This window comes from Oryx dammah, unplaced genomic scaffold, assembly GCF_014754425.2.
Source record: "Oryx dammah isolate SB20612 unplaced genomic scaffold, SCBI_Odam_1.1 HiC_scaffold_28, whole genome shotgun sequence".
In the NCBI taxonomy this organism is placed as follows: Eukaryota; Metazoa; Chordata; class Mammalia; order Artiodactyla; family Bovidae; genus Oryx; species Oryx dammah.
Window position 1 is genome coordinate 27,239,124 of NW_024070212.1, and position 25,796 is coordinate 27,264,919.

General features: G+C 35.6%; 1 protein-coding gene across 4 annotated transcripts in view; it reads left to right on the plus strand.

The window, feature by feature from the left end:
- Positions 1 to 25,796, plus strand: part of CSDE1 (cold shock domain containing E1) — a 35,356-nt gene that overhangs the window by 5,810 nt on the left and 3,750 nt on the right. The window contains exons 2-17 of one of the 4 annotated variants that reach the window (XM_040230974.1): positions 1,299 to 1,694; positions 8,634 to 8,780; positions 10,404 to 10,602; positions 12,151 to 12,260; positions 12,659 to 12,751; positions 13,375 to 13,472; positions 15,826 to 15,907; positions 16,194 to 16,322; positions 16,432 to 16,557; positions 17,159 to 17,371; positions 19,037 to 19,177; positions 19,269 to 19,433; positions 20,475 to 20,582; positions 21,161 to 21,336; positions 21,955 to 22,067; positions 23,064 to 23,183. In XM_040230974.1, coding sequence (XP_040086908.1) covers positions 8,643 to 8,780; positions 10,404 to 10,602; positions 12,151 to 12,260; positions 12,659 to 12,751; positions 13,375 to 13,472; positions 15,826 to 15,907; positions 16,194 to 16,322; positions 16,432 to 16,557; positions 17,159 to 17,371; positions 19,037 to 19,177; positions 19,269 to 19,433; positions 20,475 to 20,582; positions 21,161 to 21,336; positions 21,955 to 22,067; positions 23,064 to 23,183 — 2,011 coding nt within the window. In that variant the 5' untranslated portion in view covers positions 1,299 to 1,694; positions 8,634 to 8,642. The remainder of the gene's footprint in view (positions 1 to 1,298; positions 1,695 to 8,633; positions 8,781 to 10,403; positions 10,603 to 12,150; positions 12,261 to 12,658; positions 12,752 to 13,374; positions 13,473 to 15,825; positions 15,908 to 16,193; positions 16,323 to 16,431; positions 16,558 to 17,158; positions 17,372 to 19,036; positions 19,178 to 19,268; positions 19,434 to 20,474; positions 20,583 to 21,160; positions 21,337 to 21,954; positions 22,068 to 23,063; positions 23,184 to 25,796) is intronic. The other 3 variants (XM_040230976.1, XM_040230975.1, XM_040230977.1) reach the window with 3 other exon arrangements.

Here is a 25,796-nt window from a genome sequence, read left to right on the forward strand (position 1 = left end):
TTTGCATTGTAGAAACTGAAATTCAGGGAGATTAAATAACTTTGTAGCATTTACTGGTGATTAGTATTGAGCTCTCCTCCTCTAAGCTGTTTTACCAGCTCTGACCTCACCTTGTAGTCATTCTGATTTCTGATGTTCTTCAAATATACTGTCCATTTCTCCACATATCTAAAACCAAATCCTCCTTTACTTTTCCCTGTATGTCATTTTGGTTAACAGCGACATTTTAGCTAACATTTGAGGCACTGCAAAATAAATCATTTTTGTACAGCTAATAAAAGCACTATTTTGTGGTGAAATAGACATTTCATTTCTCTTTTGTTTTCTTCTCAATTGTTTCTCTTCTCAAGACATTTCTTAACCTGCTTAATGGCAACAGCTCAAATGAGATGTCTGTTTCCTTCATGAAGTCATCTCATAGGATTTCAGGACTTCATACTGTTTCATCAAGAACTAACGCTCTCTGTTTCTTGTTATATATCAGGTTGAAATGCTTCATAATCTGGCTCTGATACATCTGTCACACCATATATCTCATTTCACTTTAACCCAGCACTCTGTTCTAGCCAGGCTAGTCTGTTGATTTCTCTGAAACAACAAACCACACTTGTTGTAACAGTCATTCACAAATAAAGCTCCCTTGATGTTAGGTATAGAAAATCAAATACATGGTCTCTGCTCTCAAGGGACTTATGATTTAATTGCATATTCTGGTTTGGTTTATGTTATGGTTTATGCTTAGGATACTCAACTATTTTCTTTTTCTCAAAAATCTGCCTATTTCTCCTAATTAAGCTGAAATAATGCCACCTCTTGAAAAGCCTCTGACCATGTAGCTTTAATGCCCAGCTAGTGATGAATAAACCATAAGTAGTATTTCTCAAATAGTATGTCAGTAGTAGATATCCATATATTAGTTGAGCAAATTAATTTTGGACATTTTGTCCTATAATCTAATTTTTTTCTCATGTGTAACTCTGTTTTTCAATAAGAGTATAAATTCTCTGATGACAGGAAATTCGTATTGTCCACAGTTCATAACACAGTGCTAGGTAGTTATAAAACACTACATTAAGTAGAACATTATATAACTGAATTTGTGGGGAGGGTATATCAATAAAGAATGTGAAATAATTTCAGGGTTTGAGTGTACAGTACCACAAAAGGTATCCATTAACACTTGAGAGATTGCTTAAGTAATGAATATGTATGCTTCCAAGTGTTCTGCATTACTTGATTCTAAGTTAATGAGATGAGCTGTTCTATTTTTACTTAATGTCTTAATTTCTTATCTCTAGTATGAAGTGTAACAGAACAGACTTTACCACCTGAAACTGCTGCTTCAAGTTCAGATCAGGCAAGGAACAAACCTCGAAACAACCAACAAGACCAAAGAAGAGTACACTTAAGTTGAAGACACAACACTTGATCTGAAACAAGAAGTTTGTGCCTACTCAACAGCTTTGAAAGAGCACTTCCCAACGCTGCTAGTAGTCTTTGTTTTCTTCAGTGCTGTGCTGTGAGATTGCCCGGTGCAGCAGCAGTTGTATTCTTTATTAGCTTGATAGATCGTTTTCTCTCGCTCTTTTTTTTTTTTTTTTTAATACTAGCAACTTTCATTCTTTGAAACGTCTGCTGAAAAAGAAGAATCAGCAAATACTACTGAAAGTGCAATATTTGATTATCACTGCGAGGTAGGTTTATCGTTTCCTATTGGCAAGAGTTAGTTTATAATTCTGGATTTCCTAATTATTTAGTTAAGTATAAAATCTTGATCTACTCACTTCTAAAAGTATTCTGAAAACAGTTTATATTTTTCAACTCTTCGTCTGAAAATATCAACACTAGTTTATTTTATTTAACTTAATTGTCTTTTCTTAGATGAGGACAATATTTATGGCCAGAACTGGGATTTTTTTCACCCAAGATGATATTTATTCATATATGCAGATCTCTTAATTTGTTGGTCTCATAAAAGAGAACTCCATTGGTACTATTTAGAAATTAGGGCTTCAGAAAGGAAAGCCCTTTGCAGTCTTGTTTGAGGTACTCTTGGGTAAAGAAAATCTGCAGGAAAAGGGATGTTTAAAGGTGAGTAGTACTTTGTTAAGAGAGAGAAGGGTCTTTGGTAGAGATATAGAGATAACTGAATGAACCTATCTGGGGCGATCTGAAAGCCCATGATGTATGTTGAGTAGTCCGTTATGAACAGAGTAGAGAATACAGTTTTATGGGGCAGAAAGAGTAACTGGAAAGGGATGCTTGCCGGACAGTTCTAAAGGGCCCACTATATTTGGCTTTCTTCTTCAGGAAAGATACTAGCTGTTTATAAGCAAGGATTTAGTGGATTTTGTAGTTCAAACCTGAAATAGTTTATTAATTCAGATTTTAAAGTTATATATTCACAAGTGTATCTTTAAAAAGACAAACAGTACTGCTTTTAAGGGATAGGTTGACAATAGGAAGATGTGTTACAAACAGTGGACAGAGTGGAGGGAAGATAAAAGCTAGGGTAAAGGCTGAGAAAAAGGTAGACACTGCATGTTTTAATGGTAGAAGTAATAGTACTGGTGACCAGTTGAGTGTGAAAATGAGGCTGGAGGGAATTAATTTAGTCTATCCAGTTGTTCCAGTTAGAAACCTTTGTTCATAGAAATAGAGAAGTTCAAGTGGGGACTTGGGGAAATCTATTTTGTTTGTAAGATAGTAATCTAAAGTTGAGAAAATATTGTAGTATGAAATGCTCAACAGTGGTGGTTTGGGGGAGGTAGGATTGTGAAGAGCAGTTGTTCTTTTTAAATCTTTAGTTTCTAGATTTTCTGAAATCAGAAATAAAGACTTGGAATTGAGAAAGGAGTCATCACTTTATAGGTAATTCAGGAAGAAATGCCAAAGAGAAGAATGTTTAAAGAAGTAGAGGTAGCCAGGAAGGCAGACCAAGGAAGATAATTCCGGGGAGCACTTGGTAATCCTTATGTAAAATGTACACTTCCCTGGCAGCTCAGTGGCAGACAAGCTGCTAGCAGTGCAGGAGGCGAGGGTTTGATCTCCGGGTCCGGAAGAAATCCCACGGATGGAGAAGCCTGGTGGGACACAGTCCGTCGGTCACAAAGAGTCGAACACGACTGAGTGACCGAGCATGCGTGCATTGATCAAATAAGATGGGGAATGAAAACAGATCATTCTTAGATTGCTGTCTTACAAAAGCTTCATTACTGTTTCAAAAAGCACCTGGACCCGTATCTACAATTTATTTAAAGGTTGAAAGCTTAATTGTGGTAATCACCTTACTGTGAACCAGCATTATTTCTTAATTTAGAACTACCAATAATACCAATTTATTTAAATTACCCATAAACAGACATTTAGTTACTTAGTTTTAAGGCTGTTTTACCACTTGCTTTTTCTGTTTGTTTCTTTCTCCCTCCTCGTCTGACTTTTTAAAAATAATTTTAGACTGCTACCAGTTGTGCTGAGTTAGATAAAATAATGGAGATTGAAATTGAGCAGCTTTCAGCTTTATTCAGAAGGGTAAAAGACAAGATGCTAGAGCTTTGATTGCCTTGACATGAATTGTATAAATGGATTTAAAGTAGAAGTGCTTTTTGTTTAACCTAATCTTTGTGTTCTTCTTACTCTAGTAAGCAGTTTAGTTTATGATACATAGGCTAAATACTAATACAGTGAATATTTACAAACAGATAAATGAGTGGGGATATTGACATTAAAACATGTTCTCATTGTACAGTTGTGAATTCCAATTAGAAGGAGTGCAGCTAACAAAACAGATTTGGTAATGCAATAGATCACAGATTTTTTTTTTTAATTTAATTTTTATTGGAGTATAGATGGTTTACAATGTGACATTGGTTTCTTGCTGTACAGCAAAGTGAATCAGGTATACGTATACATATATCCACTCTTTGTTACAGATTCCCTCCCCATTTAAATCACCACAGAGCGTTGAGTAGAGTTCCCTGTGCTGTACAGTGGGTTCTCATTAGTTATCTGTTTTATATTCAATAAATAGTAGTATATATATATGTCAATCCCCATGTCCCAGTTTATCCCACCTTCCCTACTCCCTTGGTAACCATAAGGTTACTCTCTATATATGAGAACCACGTTTAAGAGATGTTTGTTGTTTTTTTTTTTTTAAGACAGTTTAAAGTAGTACATAATTAGGAGTGAATAAATATTGAAGAGTGGGATTGACCCTAAAAAATACCAAAAAAGAATAAGGTTTATAAGAAGTTTGATTGACATGTAAAGATAGACATGGATTGTTTTGGTGAGTATTTTGATCAAGACAGTTTAAGATGACAGAAGGAAAGCAAAGCTAGAAACATTAAAAGAAAACTAAAGCCCCCAGTGAGTAAGGTGACAGGGTAACTTGCTGGAGTGTGCTAGTAGTTAATGGAGACCCATGACCAGGAACTTCACGTGCCTTGATTGATTTTCAAAGTCAGGTGTGCAAACTTTCAAGCTTGCTCTTCGTCCATTTCAAAAGTCCAGGAGCACAAAATAAAAAATTTTCGGTAAGATTTGACAGAGTATCTCATGATAGCATAGTGATCAGTATGAAGACATATAGATTGCATAATAAACATTAAAAGACTTTGAATAATGGACTGATTTTCAAAGGGGTCTCCACATATGTGCTGCCAGATTCTATCCTCCTCCCATTTCAAGGCTTAGTAAAAAGTAATTACATGTATATTTATGTATAAGCATCATTCCAGGCTTTTTGTATGAGGTAACTAACCCTATTAGGTTAGTTTTTTCTTTAGTAATAAGTGATCAGTTATAAGAAATAGGAGAAGAAGAAAACCTGATTTTACTGATTTATTAAGAAGTAATATAGAGGATTTTTTTCCTAGTTAAATGGAGTTACTGAAACTTTTTAGTCTACAGAACCAAGAAACTCAATCCCTCAGCACTGCCTGTATTGTATTGTTGGTGACAGTACAAGAAGAGAAGCAGTGGCCTGTGCCTCAGTGGGTGACTATTTAGAACATGCCCAGAACACAGCAGTTAGTCTGAGAAACGGTTGTGTGCAGAAAGCTGAAAGGAGCAGAGGAAGTTAAGGGAAGGCATGTTTAGATTAAGAAAACAGTCATTTTCTAAAACCGTTGTACAGTGAAATAGATTGGGGTTTTTTGGTAAGAGTTTTATTTGAACAGTTACTGATTTCAGTCGGGCAGTGGCAAACTGGAAGTGGTAAGGAGTGCTCCTACAATGGGAGCAGGGGAGAAGACTTACAGAGAAAAAGTGGAAGCAAGAACGTTATTATTGTTCGTAGCTTAAAGCCCAGTTGTCTGTGATTAGGTGACCTTGGTTTATTTTTGTTTGTTTTTTAATTTTTATTGGAGTATAATTGCTTTACAATGTTTAGATTTGTTATATTGCAAAGTGAATATATTTAGAAATATCCCCTCTTTTGGATTTCCTTACCATTTAGGTCACCACAGAACATTGAGTAGAGTTTTCTGTGTCAGGTTCTCATTAGTTGTCTATTTTATATATAATATGGATAGTATAAATGTGTCAATTGCAGTCTCCAATTCATTTGATTCCTTTCCCCCTTGGGAAAGGACTACCTTTTCTAAACTAATGCGAGCCAAGCAAACTAGGTTAGGCAAAACAGAGAACTGAAGAAATGTTGCAAGAAGAAAAAGTCGAAACTTGGACTTGGCGATGTTGGTTTGTTGTGTTCACTACTATACAAGTAGAACCTAGACCAGCACTGTGGCATTGTAGGCACTCATCTTGGTTTAGTGCCTATAGCAGTGGTTAGGAATGGGAGTGGTGGGGTGAGAAGGGAGTACTGGATTCTGTTCCCGTTAACCAATTTTACCTCTGTGCCCTTAAAACACCCTCTGAGTATTTTCTTGTCTGTGAGTATTAAAGTAGATTTTCATGGTCTTTTCCTTTTTAAAATACCAGTTGAAATCATATAAATATTTTTTGCCATTATATAAATTACTGTGACTTATTGACCCGTTGTTAAACTTTAGATTATTTCTAGAAATTTGTTATTAAAACATTTTAGTGAACACATTTGTACATAAAGCTTTGTCCACATTTCACATTTCCTCAGGATAGGTTTCCTGCAGTAGAATTATTAAGGAAAACACCCCCATGTTTTGGTACATGTGGTTAAATTTCAGAAAGATGTCACCAGTTTACCACCATGAAAAAATATTAGCGTGTTCTTAACCTACTTTCTCAATATTTTTAAATCTTTTCTTTGGTAGTTTGATAAATGAATAATTTGCTTTATCTAAATATTTGCTTGCCACAATTGAAGCTTACATATTTTGTCTTTAATGAGTAATCTTTTAAGACTAATTTATTTGTCTTCCACAGTTCAGCAAATGAGTGCTTCCTATGTGCTAAACACTGTAGCACTGGAGATTTAGCTTTGAACAAAAAGTCCCTGTTCTCATGAAGCTTATATTCTAGTAGTTTAATTCTTAACTGATTTGCTTAAATTCTTTAACGGTTACATATTTACATGTGCTTTTGTTCTCTTTAGGTTTGAGTATAAAAGTTTATACTTCTTACATAATCGAATATAGATCCTTTCCCTTGCACCTTTTTCTTTTGACTTTAAATCTAGAAAGTCCCCTTTCCAAAATCTTTATAAATACACGCATTTTTATCTAATACTTATTAAGACATTTAACACAGTTCATCTGAAATATACTTTTTGTATGCTATGAGTTGAACAACTATAGATTTTTCCACCTATTTTTTTAAAAAAGCCAGATAACATTTATATACTGGTTCATTCCTCCCACCACCACCTCCCTTTTTGTTGTTGTCATTAATTTTTTATAAACAAGCATCTGTTGCTGAGCTACCTGCTTTTTCCATTGAATTTCTTTTTTTATGTAATTGTTTGGTTTTATATGTTTTTTCTTTTTTAAATGACCAACCATTTTGTCTAATGGTGTTTTCTTTAAAGTTTTGTTGATGCTTGTTTAAAAAAGAATTTAAGTATACTATTAGGAATTTTATTAAGGGTTAACGTACTGTCTTATCTAAAGTTGCTTGAATAATACATGGTTTTCCATTTTTTAAAAGTAGTTCTCAAATTGGATAAAGGGTCGAGAAAAAAACTTAAGATACTAGGAGAAAAGAGACGTTCTGTTTCAATTCTGTTTTGATGTATTCATCTAAAAGTGCGACGAGACTCAAGCAATACAGCCTAAATTCCAGTACCCTCCCTGGGGAACAGTTTAGTCTTAGAAGGAAATGACAGCTGTAATCCCTTCTGATTCTGGTTCACTTTCCCTTAGGGTGAAAAAAATGAGTTACTACCTCCTACGTTTAGCTAGACTGCTAAGACTGGAGATGTGGTTTCTGCAGCTTGCTGGCCTGTGTATTACAGATCATATCATTGCATTCTTACTTGAATGGTTAGAACTATAGTCTAAACGTGAAAAAAGCAGAGATTGAACGTCATGATCTAAGTCAGTGATGGTGAAATAGTGGTTTTCAAATTAATTTGAAAATGTACATGTGTATATTTTTATAAATTGTGTGATTATACTTTACTTGCATTACAAAGCAGTGGTACAAATAGGACAAAGATAAAATAAGCAGTATTATAAAAGTAGTTTACCTGTTAACAGAAACTTTCCAGCCTCACTCAAAATACCTATCTGGATGCTTAGTTTGTAAGTGTTTAATTTAAAAACTTTTTACTATCATGAATTAACGTCTAAGGCACAGTATGGATTTTGTGTTTTATCACTACTATTGCTGGCATAAGTATCACAGTCTTGATCTTAGTGTTTTGTGAGACTTGTCAGATCTCCTTAATGGTGATTTATTTCATAATGTGGAAGTACAAGAACTAATGCTCGGATTAGAAGCGTTGGCTCCCAGTACTCTGCCTTTGCTGGCTTATTGGCATTACCTTCTATCTAAGATTCTTCTTTAGGAATCTTTCTTAACATCTTTTCTATTTGTGAGGGCAGTTTAATTAAACTAAATAACTAAATTTGTATGTGCACCTAGTTGGGGAAATGTAAATTTAATATGCTGAAAGTAAATAAATGAGGGCTTCACTGTCAATCTCTTGTGAGGCTCTCCACTCAACCTCAGAATACTTTATGTTTGACCTGTGATATGATCTGACAAAGCAATTCGGCAAAGCCTTTTCTATAAATACATAATAACCATTTAAAAAGCTAATTGTTATCTCTGGACAAAACATATTTATTCTAGTTAAGATTCTTCCTACACACCATTGAATTATCCTGTGTATAACCTTCTTTAGGGAGACAAATGATTGAGAATGTTGGATTCTGTGTGAAGTTGTGAGACATTTTGAAGACTTTGGGCTCAATTGTCTCAGTGTAGCAACTGCCAGAGTCCTTACAGCATCTTAAAAATTGTAAATGTTGTGGATTAGGGATTAAGTAAGTGCTTTAAAAAATGTATTTCAGTTTGACCTTTTAATGTTAATGCTATAATTTATTTTGTTGATAGAAATCTGGTTAAATGATTTCTATTTTGCTAGAGTAACCTAATGGTAAAGGTAAAGATACGCAGGTTGACTGTCAAATGTGTGTTAAATTGTTATTGATAATAGTTATAAACATTGTGTTATGTTATCACAGCTGTTTGAGATGGAGAACCTTTTTACTGTGTCATCTGATCCTCATCCCCCTCCTGCAGCCCCTCCTTCACTTTCTTTACCTTTATCTTCATCTTCTACCTCATCTGGGACTAAAAAACAAAAGAGGACCCCCACGTATCAGAGATCTGTAAGTCAGGGAAGCAGTCATTCTAGCTTTTTTCTTTGTGTTAAGAGCATGACTAAGAAGCGTCACTCAGTTTGATTGAAATACCCTGCAAACTCACTTTCTAACTTCCCTAAGCATTTCCTTCACCTTCAATCTTGAAAGGTAAGTTTAGGGCTTGCTACTCAGAGGGTGTCCAGGAAGCAAAAGCATTGGTATCCCCTTGGGAATTTGTTAGAATTAGATAATCTCAAACCCCTGCCGGTGAGTCAGATTGTGTATTTTAACCAGATCTCTGGGTAACTTCACTTTGACATGCCCTAGTTTAGAGTCTGTATTGTGCACATAGTTTTGAATCCTGTCTTTGACTTTTGCAGGTCATTTAATCTCAGTGTCTATTTCATCATTAGTAAAATAAGGACAGTATTACATTCTCCTGGGCTTTTGTAAAAATTAAATGAGTTAACACACATCCAGCACAAAACAGTGTCTACCATGAAAGAACCGGAACTAACCACCTATCAATGTGATGGCTTTGTTTTGCATGATTTGGCTATCCCACACAGTGTTTAACTACTTGAAACTTGGGTTTATCTTTCTATAATTTCAGTGGTCTTTTTTTCCTAACGAAAAATATTCTTAATGCCCAACATCAAACAAGTGAAAATGCTTATGAGTCAAATTTTCAATGAAAAGGTCTAAAACTAGTTGTAAAGATGTGGGTATGTTGCTATAGTAGATCAGTGATAGACCTAACCTTCCCTAGGGATTTTGTCCTGTGTCATGCTTCATTTAAATAAAATGAAATACCCACTGTGATAGACAGTATCTGATGATTAAATAGGTCCCAGTACATTGCATTTAAATAGCCACTCTTTTACTATAAGAGTGTTTTATTTTGCTTTATCTAATCATAGAAACAAATGACAGTGTTTGGAGATTTCAAAGATGTCTGAAACAAATGAAAAGATTTCTTTTAATTGTGCCTATGAAGTGATTGATCTTTTTTAGGATTGAAGAGCTTTTGTTGTCTTGAAGTTCTTAGAAAACTCTTGTCTAACTCACTGTTTTCAGTCGTCTTCCATTAAAAGACCCGAGCATGCATGCATTTTCTAGTTTGAAATAAGTATTGCATAGAAGGTTTCTTTTATTCTTTTTACTAACTTAAGTAATTGCCTCCAAGATGCATGGCTTACCAAATAGCATCAATGTTTCTATTTATCTTTCAAAATAAGTATTAATAAATTCCTTAATGATATGTCTTGGTAGTTTGGTTTTCCATCTCTTGAATATTAGTTACCTTTGTCTGATGTTGTTGTTTTAGTAATTTAATTAAAGGCAGATTTTACTTATGTGGTTGTTTTGTCTTAATATTTAAACTCCAGAAATTTGATTTGTGGGAAGTGAAAATCCTACCATAAATTGGGACGGTTCCCCAAAATAATTTGAATTACTTCCTCTGAAATGTTTTATTGGCTAAATTAACATTTCAGTAATAAAAACACATAATCTTCCCTTTACTTGTATTACCTTTATTTTCTCTGCCTTTTCATAGTAAAAGTTTGGTGATTTGTTCATCAGATGTAGTATGCTACAGAGAGAATGTACAGATCTGTATGTATTGAGTTCTTTCTCTTTTTAAAACAGATGAGCTTTGATCCAAACCTTCTCCACAACAATGGACATAATGGGTACCCCAATGGTACTTCAGCAGCACTGCGTGAAACTGGGGTTATTGAAAAACTGCTAACCTCTTATGGATTTATTCAGTGTTCAGAACGTCAAGCTAGACTTTTCTTCCACTGTTCACAGTATAATGGCAACCTGCAGGACTTAAAAGTAGGAGGTAATTTGTCGGTTCTCCTTTTTGTAAAACTGATCCCAAATTTTTCTTGCATATCAACTTACTCCTGACAGTGCTATGGTTTTGGCCTTTTCATTGTACCAATTACTGAAGTTTATCTATATAAATCAGCAGAATCCTGATTTCGCTTGTGGTGGTGATCTTTTTGAGGGATGAAAGAGTTATTGAGTAAAAGATACCTTTGAATATTTTTTAAGTAAATACTTGGTAGATTTGTTACTCCCCATAATGATGATTGTTTGGCTATTAGGTTTTAAGCCAGTAAAATATTAAACTTTATAATGTTAGTTTTAAGTGTTTTGCCAGGTCCAAGTTTGGGTAGTAGCTGAAAAAAAAAAAAACAACAACTCTTACAATGTCACCATTGTACTATATGGAAATTCATTTTGGCTGACACCATAGAAATTACTTTCATGTGTAGAAAAAGCGTGGCTTATTAAAGGACTGAAGTTACAGGGTCTCTGTGTGTTTTAAAATATCTTTGAGAAAAAAGAGCAATAGTTAACTCATTATTGGTTTTTGCAGAAACCAGTGTCTGATATTTTTATCTTGATTGGCCAGAAATTAATTCTGTTATTTCACTAACACGTAGTGGGTTATTATGTTCAGTAGTTAACACCTGACACACCTGTAAAGGCTTCTCCGGCACCATGAGTTTCATTTTCACTTTCTGTATCAGAATCAGTCACTAAGGATTTTCGTGTTTTTGTTGGTCTAATAGTCACATTGTCTGAACTATATTTTGAAGAACTGTCATCTTCTGAGCCACTTGTATATATGTCTCTCAGATAGTGAGAGAAAGAATCTTTGTAAAATTCACCAAAAAAATTCTTCACTCAAAATTTTGCAATGTCATTTAAAAAATTTTTACAGGGATAAACTTGCGTATATAATATACACAGGGTTGGCACAAAAAGCAAAATGATAAGAACAGTCATAACTTGTGTAATGAACCTGTGATAAATTTTAAGATCTAACGACTTTGAACAGTGATGTTGATTATCTTTCTCTAAAAATGTATTGATACATCTCTGGTCGATAATGTGTTAACGTGAATATTTGGCATTCCAAATATTGTACAAGAGTGCTATATTGGTTAATCCTCATTTTACAGATAAAGTAAGTAAGGGTATAGAGGGATTTTGGTGGAGCGGGGAGGAAGCTTGCCAAATCACATCATTACGTTGCACCATTTGTAGTATGTGTAAGTGCCATGAAAACTAAGACTGAGATATGACTAACTTAGTCTGAAGCAGTGGTTCTGAAACATGAGTGTGTATCAAAGTTACCTGCAAGTCTTGTTAAAGCATAGATAGCTGTACCTGATGCCCAGAGTCTGTGTTTGAGTAAGTCTGGAGTGGGCCCTGAGAATTTACCTGTCTGCTATGCTTCAGGTGATGCTGCTGCTGCTTCCATTAGTCCAGAGACTACACTTAGAGAAAAAACTCAAATGCAGCACTAAGTTTAACTTTAAAGTGAGATACCATTTTACCAAAATTAGTTCAACAAATATAACACTCTTTATTTTAGATGATGTTGAATTTGAAGTATCATCTGACCGGCGGACTGGGAAGCCCATTGCTGTTAAACTGGTGAAGATAAAACAAGAAATCCTCCCTGAAGAACGAATTAATGGACAAGTTAGTGACTTTGATGTTTATATTTTCTTAGGGCCCTGAATTTGCTTATCTTTCACATTAGAAAAGGAAGATTCACCCCATCTCCTCAGTTTGCACGCAAGAGAGATATAGTATATAAAAGTTACTATTTTAAAATTATATCAGAAGCACTGGCATTTCTTGACCCGAAATAAAAATTTGGTCAAGAGTCATTCGGGTTTTTACATATAACCCTAAGTATATACTTACAGTCAGTTGATGTACTGTAAGTTTGAAACTTGGCAGCATGACATCCTCTGTGGATCATATTAAAATGCATCCCTATGTATAGTATAGAGGATATTAAAATTCAGTTTATATTGCACAGTGCTGCTCCTGAAATGATTAGCAATGGAAATTTTTTTTTTTTTGACTGGTAGGTTGTGTGCGCTGTTCCTCACAACTTAGAGAGTAAATCTCCAGCTGCCCCGGGTCAGAGTCCAACAGGGAGTGTATGCTACGAACGTAATGGGGTAAACTTGTGTATTTTTCTTAAACCTTTGCCTGATCCACCATGTGATCTATAAGCGTACTTTAAAATTCAAAATAGAAAACGTAAGCTGCAGTTGATTAAAAATCAGTTTTAAATTTGGTTTCAAAGAGGCTTTGAGTGCAGCATAATCAAAAAATATAAAAAGAAAAAAAAATCCATAGGACTTCCAAGTGTCTTAGCTTGCCCAAGTGTGACCTTAGTTAGAACATTAAGGTAAAATGCTTCTTTTACTTACTTTTTGGGGGGGTTGTGGGAAGGGATCTTTTTTCTGGTTCCTTTTAAGCACTAACTCCAGCTTTTTTGTTTGGAATGTCTTATATAAAAACTGTTTTTTTGAAATGTAACTACAGCCTCTGGGCAAATGCTTCCACGCGTTTAAGCTTTTTGAAGTTGGATTGCTGCTCGGCTGTGGACTCGCAGAAGTCATCAGCACCTTGGAGGGAAAGTGTTTCTGTGAATAAGTTAATGTACTCGCCAAAAAGTCGCTCAGTTTTAAGAGATTCGGTTTTAAATGCCAGTTTAAGAAGTATTTAACAAAGTAAATCACATTATACAGTGAACATGCATCCTACAATATAGTAATAATACCTTGTTAATTCACAGGAAGTGTTTTATCTGACTTACACCCCTGAAGATGTTGAAGGGAATGTTCAGCTGGAAACTGGAGATAAAATAAACTTTGTAATTGATAACAATAAACAGTAAGTTCTTTTCTCCCATTTAAGTGGATTGTTTCTTTTTGCAGTAAGAAGTTTGAAGTGAGTCAAAAACCTTACTTGTAAATCTGGATAATTTTCATGATCTTTTAAATTGTTATTCATCATCTAAACATCTGAGCATTAGCTCTGTGATAAGCACTATGCAGGGTGTCAGAAATAGAAGGATAATTAAAACATCAGAACTTTGAAGGATCTCTGCTGGAGATCAGTGAAAGTTTTGCCAAACAGCAGTGCTTGAGGCACACTTTGAGATGAGGAGTCACTAGGGAAATGAGAAAAACATTCTGGGTAGAGGAAGTAGCGTTTGGGCAAAATGGCTGAAAGTTTTAGTTGATTGAATTGACTGGATCATAGAAAGATGAAGTTTGAACTTTATTCATTAGTAACAAGAATCTTTGAAGGATTTTAATTGGGGAAGTATGGTTTCAATTGTTGGAAGTGGTAGGGATGGTAGGCTTTTGGAGAGTAGGGTTGCTCTAGACCAGAGGCAGAGATGTGAGAGTTAATATGAAAGATAAGGGTCTAATATGGATAGGCCAGTGGGTGGTAGGGTATAGAACTCAAATCACATAAGAGAAAAAAAAAATGACCAAGTTTAATAACTTAATAGAGGAGTATATTAGATCTAAGGGAAGAGGAGTTTCAAATGCCATTTTTCTTGCTTAGGCTACTAGACAGCTAATGATAGCAGTAACTGGACTTAGGAGGTACAGCAGAAAGATAAAGGGTGGGAGAAGAATGATGCTTATTTTGGCATTTTGAATTTGAGGTGTCTGTGGGTGAAGATATTAAATATGTAGCTGTATGTATAGATCTGAACAAGCTAGTGACAGGCAAGAGATAGAGCTGTTGAATTCCTTGGCATAAGCAGTTAAGGAAAGTGTAGTTAAGAAAGCCCAGTGATGGTTATTTTTACTTTAGACTGAAAAAGATAGATAACAGGCACAAAGGGACCTTAAAAATAGGAGAAAGTGCTGGGAATGGACTTTGAATGGCAGTACAGAATAAAGTTCCAGTAGTGTGTGCAGAATTATTAGCCTTGAGCTTTACCTCTTGTAAGACTAGAAGAAATCAGATTAAGTTACAGGTATGGATATTAGTAGTTCTAGTCTGAGGCCTTGAATTAATCTTAAGTAGGCAACTAGGGAATAGGGCTTGAGGTGGATGGGGAGCCAATGAATTTATTTAATCTTAATAAAGTCTTGAATGTGCTAAGCTCTTGTACTAAATATTTATGTACAGTTAATCAATCCTCAGAACAGCCTTACCTGATAAGTCTTCCATGTGTAAAGTGAGGTATGTTCTCATAAAGTAACGTGCCTAAAGGCACACAGCTTTTAAATTGACATTTCAATCCCAAATCGGGCTCTAAATAAGACCTTTTCGCTGTAGTGAGTTGCAAAAGCACAGGATTTTTCCAGCATATTCCGTTAGTCTGTTAAGTTTCTGAAATAAAAAGGACAGTTGGGCTACACTTTGTCCATGAAGAATTAAGGGAAGTAATAGACCAATAGCTTGGTCTGAAGATCTTTAAAAAAACATCAACAAATACTGTTCCATCTTAGACAGTTTGTGCCATCTTAAAGGGCTTCCTGGTAGCTCAGATGGTTAAGAATCTGCCTGTAATGGAAGAGACCTGAGTTCGATCCCTGGTTTGGGAAGATCTCCTGGAGAAGGGAATGGTTACCCATTCCAATATTCTTGCCTGGAGAATTCCACGGACAGAGGAGCCAGGTGGGCTACAGTCAGTGGGGTCACTGTCAGATTTACATGCTGCTGCTCAAAGATGGGGACAGTTTAGCAACATATGGCGTCTGTCTTTTCAGTGGAGGTGAATGTCACTTTTTAAAGCTTAGCAAATATCTCCTATAATCTCTGCATTTACTCAAGGTTTCTTTGCTGTATAATTGATGAAATAGCTACTAAATTCAGTATTCATTGCAAACAGGACCATCCCTTTTATCTGTTTCCCCATATGTTTGTTTGCAGTACATAATTCCTACTCAGTGTTTGTTCAAGTAATGGCCTTTCTAAACCTTAGCATTCCCCATCTGATGGCATCCAATTTGTGGGCTTATTTTCAACAGCCCAAAAGGAAAACGGTTACATATATATGTGCCCAGTTTCAAAAGCTAGGAAGTTTGGGCAAAAGTCCTTTGCATGTGAAGCTATATGAAAAGGATTGTGTATTAGGAAATCTTATATTAGTGATGATGCAGAAGTCTTGAGGGCTTAGAAAACTATTGTTTCTCTAAAGTCATCATATCTAACCAGATCGATGCATTTTCCACCCCTCTTTGTTCCCCACCATCCCCACCTGATTCTTTTTTTCCAGTACTGGTGCTGTAAGTGCTCGTAATATTATGCTGTTGAAAAAGAAACAAGCTCGCTATCAGGGAGTAGTTTGTGCCATGAAAGTAAGTGTCATCAAATTTGACAAACTTGAGTTTCTTTCTTTGGCTGTGTTAAGTCTTTCAAACCCAAGTCTCTTGATTTTCCTCTTTGTCTTTCCTTTAAAAAATATTAACTTTAAAAGCAATCTGGTTACTCATTCTTTAAAATGGCCATTTCATTGGTATTAATATTAGACTTTACCAAATAATAATGTTGCCACTTAAAAGGCTTCTTAATTGTAAATTGTAATCATAAATATGTATGCTGAATAATGCATAATGTTTTTTTTTCATATTTGTTTGCCTCTAGGAGGCGTTTGGCTTTATTGAAAGAGGCGATATTGTAAAGGAGATATTCTTTCACTATAGTGAATTTAAGGGTGACTTAGAATCCTTACAACCTGGAGATGATGTGGAATTCACAATCAAGGACCGAAATGTAAGATAGTTAAATAACTTGATCTTTGACCTTCTTTTAAAGTAAGTAGGTAAAATTTATGAAACACTTGAAATAACATGTGTGCCCCCCATGCTCCCTTCTGGTTTAGGGTAAAGAAGTTGCAACAGATGTCAGACTATTGCCTCAAGGAACAGTCATTTTTGAAGATATTAGCATTGAACATTTTGAAGGAACTGTAACCAAAGTTATCCCCAAAGTACCCAGTAAAAACCAGGTAAATAGTCTTTTTTCAAGAGAGTCATCTTTTGCCTCATCAGAATGGTGTGGTGTACAAAAGTTTTATTATATTCAATTAATGTAATTTTAAGTATTTAATGTGTAGAATTAAACTAAATAGGAAACCATTGGTACATTCATGAATATGTTGTTTGTTTGTTTGTTTTAGCTGGGTGATATGGAGAAAGGGGCCAAAAAAAAATTGCTGGTTAGATGGGAAGGAAAACGATTCATGTGTGTGTGCTTGGGCCCCAGTTGGGCTTTTTTGTATGTATGGGGTCGGTGGGGAGTGAAAGAGATGAGACCAGTGGTATCATTGTTAAGGAAATGTAAAACATAAGAGATTGGATTTTTTTTTTCCTTGAATCTCTCAGTATCAGAGTGCAGGATCTTAACTTCAGTATCATGAGTTCATGGTTGTGTCATGTGACCCCAGAACACAAAAGCTTTCAACTTGAACATAGGTTTTCAACACCTTTTTTTCCTTTAGGGAATTATCTGTTATAAATAACATGGGTTTACTGTGTGTTCTTCTTGTTTGACTTAGAACTAGGAAGGATGAGAAATCTCCAGCTAAAATAGTTTTTCCTTCTCATCAGAATGACCCATTGCCAGGACGCATCAAAGTTGATTTTGTGATTCCTAAAGAACTTCCCTTTGGAGACAAAGATACAAAATCCAAGGTGACCCTGTTGGAAGGTGACCACGTTAGGTTTAATATTTCAACAGACCGTCGTGACAAATTAGAACGAGCAACCAACATAGAAGTTCTATCAAATACATTTCAGTTCACTAATGAAGCCAGAGAGATGGTAAGTGTTAGACATTATTAGATTCGTATCCAATGTGGAAGGTAGGTGGGATGATGTTATATGTAAGTTTGTAATATGGTATTGAAAATTCTTTGAGGCATGACAGTATTGAATAGTTACCTTATTAAGGTGATTAAGAATACAGACATTGAATCAATCTTGGTTTGACACCTAACTCTCCCAGTTACCTTGAAATAGATGTGAGAAGGTTTTAGAATGGAAATTTGGAGAGGATGATTTCTAAGGTCTTTTGAGAATCAGTGCTTCTCTGGCCCTTAAATATGAAGACTGAGTTGACTTAAGTTCATCATTGTAGAAAGTAGATTTTTTTCAGATTGTTCCATAAAATACTCCACAAAGTAGGTTTTGTTTTTACAGTAGGACTTGCAATTTTTTATTAGTGAATATATGTCTGGAAATGATGCCAGTGTTGCCCAAACATATTTTTAAAGTTCAGCTTTCATGAATTAGTTTTATCAAATGTAATATACATTTGGTGCTGTTTAGAGTTAATAGCTACAGCAGGGTGGTGGACTGGTCCTCAGCCTGTTAGGAACCAGGCTGCATAGGAGGAGGTGAGCAGCAGGCAAGCCCTCTGCTCCCCATTGCTCGCATTACAGCCTGAACCGCCTCCCTTCCCCCCACCTCTAGGTCCTTGGAAGAGTTGTCTTCCATGAAATGGATCCCTGGTGCCAAAAAAGTTGGGGACTGCTATCTGTAATATTTCCCAGTGTTGTCAGTAGGACTGGATATGTTCAATGAAAATTGAAGTTTCTTGAGACTTTTTTAACCATTAGGAGAGCTGACCCTGTTTGACATTTGCAGTGTTTTCAGAAAAAAGTTGCTTAGATCTGTTTTGCTTTACAGTATGGAGAACATTGTTGAATAGCTTGTTTGTCATCAGGATTTAGTGAGGATTAAATGTCAGAATGTAGCTTAGGCTATATTCAAAACTGGTTATAGAGTAATCATCTCTGTAATATGTAAATATGCAATATGTAAGTCATTGGTGTGTTGATAGTAATTGTGTTTCAGTAACTATTCATGTATCTGTCATGTCCAGTTATTCTGGATATAAGGCCTTTACAGGACTGATAATTTAATATGAAGGAAAACATGAGGATGGAACTTTATGTAGTTTATTTTTCAAACCTAAATTTTAAGTCCTCCTGTGTCTAAACTCAAAAGATTTTTGAAATTGAGATTGTAAAGTTGCCTTTAGTTGACTTTTGAGGTATTTGAAGTATTGTTCTGTAGATTTTTAATTTCTGGAAGTTACAGTGTCATAAAGCTTGGGCATTATTTGGAATCAATAATTTGCCACTTAGTTATGTGCTTTGGGCAAATTGCTTAACCTCTTTCAACCTCAGTTTCCTCATCTTGTTAAATAGAATATTTTTGACAGTTGAAAATTAAATGGAATATGCTGCATACATTTACTTCAGAAATAATTTTTCTACTGTTTATTGGCCAAGGAGTAGCATCTGGGGAGTCTCAGTTGCTTAGAGATTATTTTCTTGAAATCAGTGAATTTGTATTTAAATGGAAATTTTTAAATGTGGATACAAGACTTGGATATTTAATTCCTAACATTTAATGTGATGATACTTCCAAACTTGAGTGTTGTCTTGACAGTCTTCACAGCCAGTATTATTTTGGTTTCAGGGTGTAATTGCTGCCATGAGAGATGGTTTTGGTTTCATCAAGTGTGTAGATCGTGATGCTCGTATGTTCTTCCACTTCAGTGAAATTCTGGATGGGAACCAGCTTCATATTGCAGATGAAGTAGAGTTTACTGTGGTTCCTGTGAGTAGTTTTTGAGAAAAGTATGAGCGGTTTTCTTGGTCCTTCCTTTTTCAGTTTTAAGTTACTTTTTTTTTTTTTTTATCATTTGTAGGATATGCTCTCTGCCCAAAGAAATCATGCTATTAGGATTAAAAAACTTCCCAAGGGCACGGTTTCGTTCCACTCCCATTCAGATCATCGTTTTCTGGGCACTGTAGAAAAAGAGGCCACTTTTTCGAATCCTAAAACCACTAGCCCAAATAAAGGCAAAGAAAAGGTAAGTTTTAATCAAAATGATTTTTGCAGTTTGTCTCTTCTCTTTAAAGGAAACCACTGTTCACACAATAATGGAGTGTTAGTCTTTCAGAATTCTCTATGATAGGAACAGTGAGTCAATCTAAAGCAGAGTTTTTAATCTCAGCAATATTAACATTTTGAGCTGGATAATTCTTTGGGAAGGAGGAGGTGGGTAGCTGTTCTTTGTGTTTGGGGATGTTTAGCAGCATCCCTCTCTGGCTTTTACTCACCAGAGGCCAGTATCTTTTCTCCCCCTGTGTGACAGCCAGACATGTCTCCAGAATCTGCCAAATGTCTCCTGAGCACTCCCAGTTTAGAACCACTCATCTGAAATGATAGTGCTTGTCATCCAAGAAATTTAAAACTGTGCAATTTTGGTAGATTCAATTCATACATTGGGACTCTCCATTTTTTAAAAAAACCACTGAATCTAAATATGAAGCTATCCATAAGATTATTTTTGCTCTTAAGTAACAGATTAAGAATTGTATAGAAACAGGTTAATTCAAACAATTTTAAATGCTGCTGTAAAAGGTCAGTAAGGGATCTTTGTCAAAAATTAATTCTTAAACTGACAGCATCTGGGATGATTTCACTAAGGACATTGACATTTAATAGGTGGAGATAAATGAGGAAAGGATATTCCTCGTGGAATAGAGGTACAGATGAGAAAGTCTCAAGGTTTCTTTATAAATATAGCACTAATTAATTTAACAGGAAGATAGGGCTTTTTCTTTGATTTCTGATTGGCTGTGAAAACTAGCATAGACCTGCCAGTAAGTTCTCCCTCTCAACGTTAAAATTAGGATAAGACTTTAAGACCAAATGATAGCAGATTGAGTTGGCCTTGAGTTAAGGTAAGGCCATGTTTTTATTCATACAAAAAATATGTATTTTAGAGAACCCTAGATAAGAAATTTCTGCCAGTTCTCTGGCTCAGGATTCTATACTAACTGTAATTGTGCTGATACTGTTTTTTCAGTTCTTGATTCTTTTCATTGTTTTCTGTCTGTATCTCTAGGAGGCTGAGGATGGCATTATTGCTTATGATGATTGTGGGGTGAAACTGACTATTGCTTTTCAAGCCAAGGATGTGGAAGGATCTACTTCTCCTCAAATAGGAGACAAGGCAAGATAGTTCTTCTTACTAGAGGAAGGAGAGGGAGGGAGAGTTAAAGGTCATCATCTTAATCTTAAATCCTGAAAAAATGGTTTCTTTAAGTTTTATCAAGTTGTGCTACAATTCTTTTGTGCTTACAAGTTTAATATATGAACATCTTCCTATTCAAAAGCAGTTTACTCAATTAGAATAGGGTCGAGCAAGCTGTTGTTAAAAGCTTTTTGAGGAGTTAAAGTGTTTAAGCATTAGATATGTCAAAAGAATTACCTCATTTAAAATAAATCATATTGGTAAGAAAGTTAAAACATCAAAGTAAAATCATACCAAAGGTTTTTACATTGCGGTTAATTTTTGTTGTACTTGGTTGGAAATGTCTGGTTTTCTCATTGACCTCCTTTAGAGAAAGTGAGATCTATAAGGAATACACACTGGAGAGCAACAACTTGATCCTTGTGAATAATGGAATGAGAAATAAAAGTAATACTTCTTTATTTATACAGACTATTTAAGTGGAAAGCAGGGTGTGGGGGAGTTGTCATTTCCACTTAGTGTGGAAATGTCATAGTAAGCATCCTTATTTTTCACAGGTTGAATTTAGTATTAGTGACAAACAGAGGCCTGGACAGCAGATTGCAACTTGTGTGCGACTCTTAGGTCGTAATTCAAACTCCAAGAGGCTCTTGGGTTATGTGGCAACTTTGAAGGATAATTTTGGATTTATTGAAACAGCCAATCATGATAAGGAAATCTTTTTCCATTACAGGTAAGGATTGCCTTTTAAGAACTCAGAGCTTCCATTCTTTGGTTTTAGAATCAAAAATATTAATATTGGGTGGTTATGTAGTTTTTAATCTCAAGATTTCATATTGGTAAAATTTTGGCAGTATATACAGTTGTCTACCTCTATATAGAAAACATGTGGTCAGAAGATACAGGAAGACCTATATCTGCTTTGAACATTGTATAGGACCCTGTCTACTTCAGTAAAAGAGTTCTGTTTTATATGTTGCTATCACGAGAATTGTGTATTTGATTTGGTATTACAGCATAGTGGTTAGCCATAGCCCATAGCATGGTCTCTTAGAACCATACAGTTTCAGTTTGAATACCGGCTCTGCCACTTAATAGCTATGTAACTTTTATTATCTTTTTATTGAATGAAAATAACCTCTTAGCGTCTTAGTTTCATTTTCTTAAATCTGGGGATAATGGTACCCCTTCATAGGATATTCTTGAAGATCATATGAGTCAGTGCTTAAAACCATATCCAATTTGTAAGCACATCATGAATATTATAATGGAAGAAATAAAGGCTGCTTGCTCCCATTGATGTTTGTGGTAAATATTTATTCAAATGTCATTTCCTTCCCCTCCCCTGCAGTGAGTTCTCTGGTGATGTTGATAGCCTGGAACTGGGGGACATGGTCGAGTACAGCTTGTCCAAAGGAAAAGGCAACAAAGTCAGTGCAGAAAAAGTGAACAAAACACACTCAGGTAATGAATTGTGACTTCTGCTGAAGTCAAAGGCCTATTCTTTTGGTAAAAGGGTGAAGGGGTAAGGTGGGAGAGATCACTGACCTATTGTTCCAGGTCAGTGATCTCCAGGTGTGATCCCTAGATAACAGCATCATCACCTAGCCACTTGTTAGAAATACATGTTCTTTGACCCCAACCCTACTGAAACTTTGGAGATGGGCACCCTGTTTTACCAAATCCTTCAAGTGATTTTGATGAACACTGAAGTTTGAAAACCACTGTTCTAGATTATTTAGGTCATTTGCTTTGAGTTTATTGTCAGTTCAATATCTCTTTTTCAAAAATAACCCCAAGATAATCTCCAGGGGGTTAGCGAGGGAGGCTTTCCTCTGGAAGACTTATTTAAATAAGAATGAGTTCAAATGTGAAAAATAAAGGGAACTTCAGAAAATTGTTGCTGTTTAGAATCTTTTGATTTCTTGCAACTTCCTTTTTGGGTTTTATGTAATACAATTCCCCAAATAACACTTTCTCTTGATGTTTTTCTAGAGAAATGGGAGTTAAGAATGTTCATTCACTTTAACAAATACCTAGATGTATGCTGTGTTTTAGATACTAGGGGTACAGCAATGAAGAAATAAGACAAATTGGCAAACAAGATGAGTGAAATACTATGTGTAGTATGTTCAGAAAGATATTAAGATAAAATAAGTTGGAGAAGTATATAAGTATTGGGGTTGCCACTACTTCTAGAGACCAGGGAATACCTCACTACAAAGGTGACATCTGGTCACCTGGAAAAGGTGAGAGAGTGAGACATGTTTAAATGTGAATACTTATTAATTCTTTGAACATCTTTAATAAGAGTTTAGAAGTATTTTAAGACTAGCAGACAACCAGCTAGCCCTCTATTAACATTTGACCTGATGATTTTTGCTTTTTGATTTTTAATCCTGTGGAATAGTATTTCAATATAATTATTGCAAAAGAGGTATACATGCTTTCGTTTTGTAGTGAATGGCATTACTGAGGAAGCTGATCCCACCATCTACTCTGGTAAAGTCATTCGCCCCTTGAGGAGTGTTGATCCAACACAGAATGAGTACCAAGGGATGATTGAGATCGTGGACGAAGGTAAGAACATCTTTATCATGTTTTGAAATTTGCCTTACCTTCAGAAGAACATGTCGAAGATTTTAAAATGTGGTGTGGCATTTGTCCTTAAAAACTGAATTAAGGAGAAGTGATTTATTTTCCTACCCATGCTTGGCTTTTATTTTTTTTATTTCTTGGAAATGAGATCAGCCTGGGTTTATGTGAATAAATGACTGATATGTGAGCTACTGACTGAGTTATAATAGACTAAGAACAAAATCTCACACTAAAAATATGCATTTAATGGTTGATTGATAATCAGACATTGACAGTTGGCTGGGTTTAATACAATTTTGTTTCTTCGCTATTATTCACTGGTTATTTACATCAGTGTTGACAAAATGTCCTAGTAACTATTCAATTCTATAAACATTTTTGCTTCCTGTAAAATTTTACTATGTCTGTTACTTACAGGATACCGTGAGGATCCTGCTACTTGTCTCTAGGTCAAGGCTCCCTATTTTTCATTTTTCTGCCTTTTTTCCCCAATCTTTGACAACTCCCTGAGAACTGCTGTAATGGCTTGCTCCAAACAGTATCAGAAAGACCAACAGGTTTGCAATAGAAATACAGTAGGGGATACTGGATGATTAATATAGCAGAATTACTGTAAGGATGAGGTTGATAAGAGGGTTTGAAATGCCAACGAAAGATGATAGCTTGATTTAAAAAGAGAATAAATCTTGTGCCATCTGGGAATCGTAGAAGAACATAAAGTGGAAAGAGCAGGTCATTTGAGAGAAGGAAATCAGCCTTGATGAACCTGTTCTTTTATCACATGAGTTCTTAGGAATTTCTTTTTTCTGTGAAACCAATATCCTCATATATGCACATCTCCAAATATGAGTTAAGTTTATAGCAAGTCATCATTGAACTGTGATGCCATGATGATTATCAAACCCTTAAAATAAGGGCCATGTGGGTGTGGGCAACTAACTTTAACTCATGAGATAACATCAAAATACCCTTTTTTCTCTCCTTCATTTTCCCTTTTTACTTTTTTTTGCATTCCCAACCCCTAATCCACTTACTCTTCAACTTATTCTTCTTACACTTCTTACACTTATGCTTTAGATACAGTCTAAAAGCAAGCTTTTGTAGAAAAGGAAACTTTCCTGAAATCACCAAGCCTAGAGTTTCTGGGACTATACAGATCACATTTTCCCCACTTGGTGGTGAGAACAGCTCTTTTAGGAAGACAACTAACCTAATATAAGACCAGGGTTTCAGTGCTGGACAGACCTAGATCCGTACACAAGCTCTTCCACTAGCTAGCTGTATAACCTTAGACAAATTAAATCTTTCCTTACTCAGTTTCTTCATTTTTAAAATGAAGATACTATCTTCAACTTCAAAAGGTTCTATAAAGATTAAGTATGAATCAGTATAGTAAGTGTTTAATAAATGGTAGTTACTACCAATATCACTTAGTCTGCTGCTGCTGCTGAGTTGCTTCAGTCTTGTCCGACTCTGTGCAACCCCATAGACGGTGGCCCACCAGGCTCCTCCGTCCCTGGGATTCTCCAGGCAAGAACACTGGAGTGGGTTGCCATTTCCTTCTCCAATGCATGAAAGTGAAAAGTGAAAGTGAAGTTGCTCAGTCATGTCCGACTCTTAGCGCCCCCGTGGACTGCGGCCCACCAGGCTCCTCCGTCCCTGGGATTCTCCAGGCAAGAGTGCTGGAGTGGGGTGCCATCGCCTTCTCCATCTAGTTGTCTCTAATACTTCTGTATGACTTGGTCTAGTTGTCTCTAATACTTCTGTATGACTTGCTCTATTGGCAGTGTCTCCTCAAAGTTTTTAGTTTCTCTCAGTTTGAAAAGAATCTTCACTTGCCTCTGTAATCATCAAGAGAATGGTTAAATGCATTCCCAATTTTGAAGCTACTTCTTCCATCTGATATTTTTACCCTCATTTCTGCTTTTGTTGATTTAGTGAATTCACTATCCAGGTGAACTGATAGGTAGCTGATTGAACCCTTTGACCTGGTTTTTATCTGTAGCCTGCCTTGACTTCCAGCCAACTTTTTATTCCAGGGCAAAGCTCAGCAGATAAGATGACTTGTTTTTATTAATAAAATTTTCTTGAAACACAACCACAGCTGTTCATTTACATACTGTCTTTGCTTTCTCACTGCCAACAGCAAAATTGAGTACTTGTGACAGAGACAGGATTCTGTAAGATTAAAATATTTACCATCTGACATTAAGAAAAACTGTGATGGGCCATCTAGGAGAAAAGTGCCTTAGGTTTGAGAGTGCCACAATCAGAACAAAGAAAGGAGGTGGAATGCCAAAAAATTTGTCTACATTGTGTTTTTGCATGTGCGTGGCTTGTTTAATGCCCAGGTGGGTATGGATCAGAAATCTTTTTGACTCGCTCATATTGTGCACTTGGAAAGAAGATAATCCGGTGGATCATGTGAGCAATCCATAGTGCTTTAAAATTAGGTAGTGAGATGGTAAGTGATAGTGTTGTTGGAGTTTTTCATTTTCCCTATAAACTTGGTTTAAAGCTGTTCATTAGCTAGTACAGTGACAATGAGCTACAAGTTTTTCTTCAGTTTCATGGTAGTGTTTAGCATTCAGGATT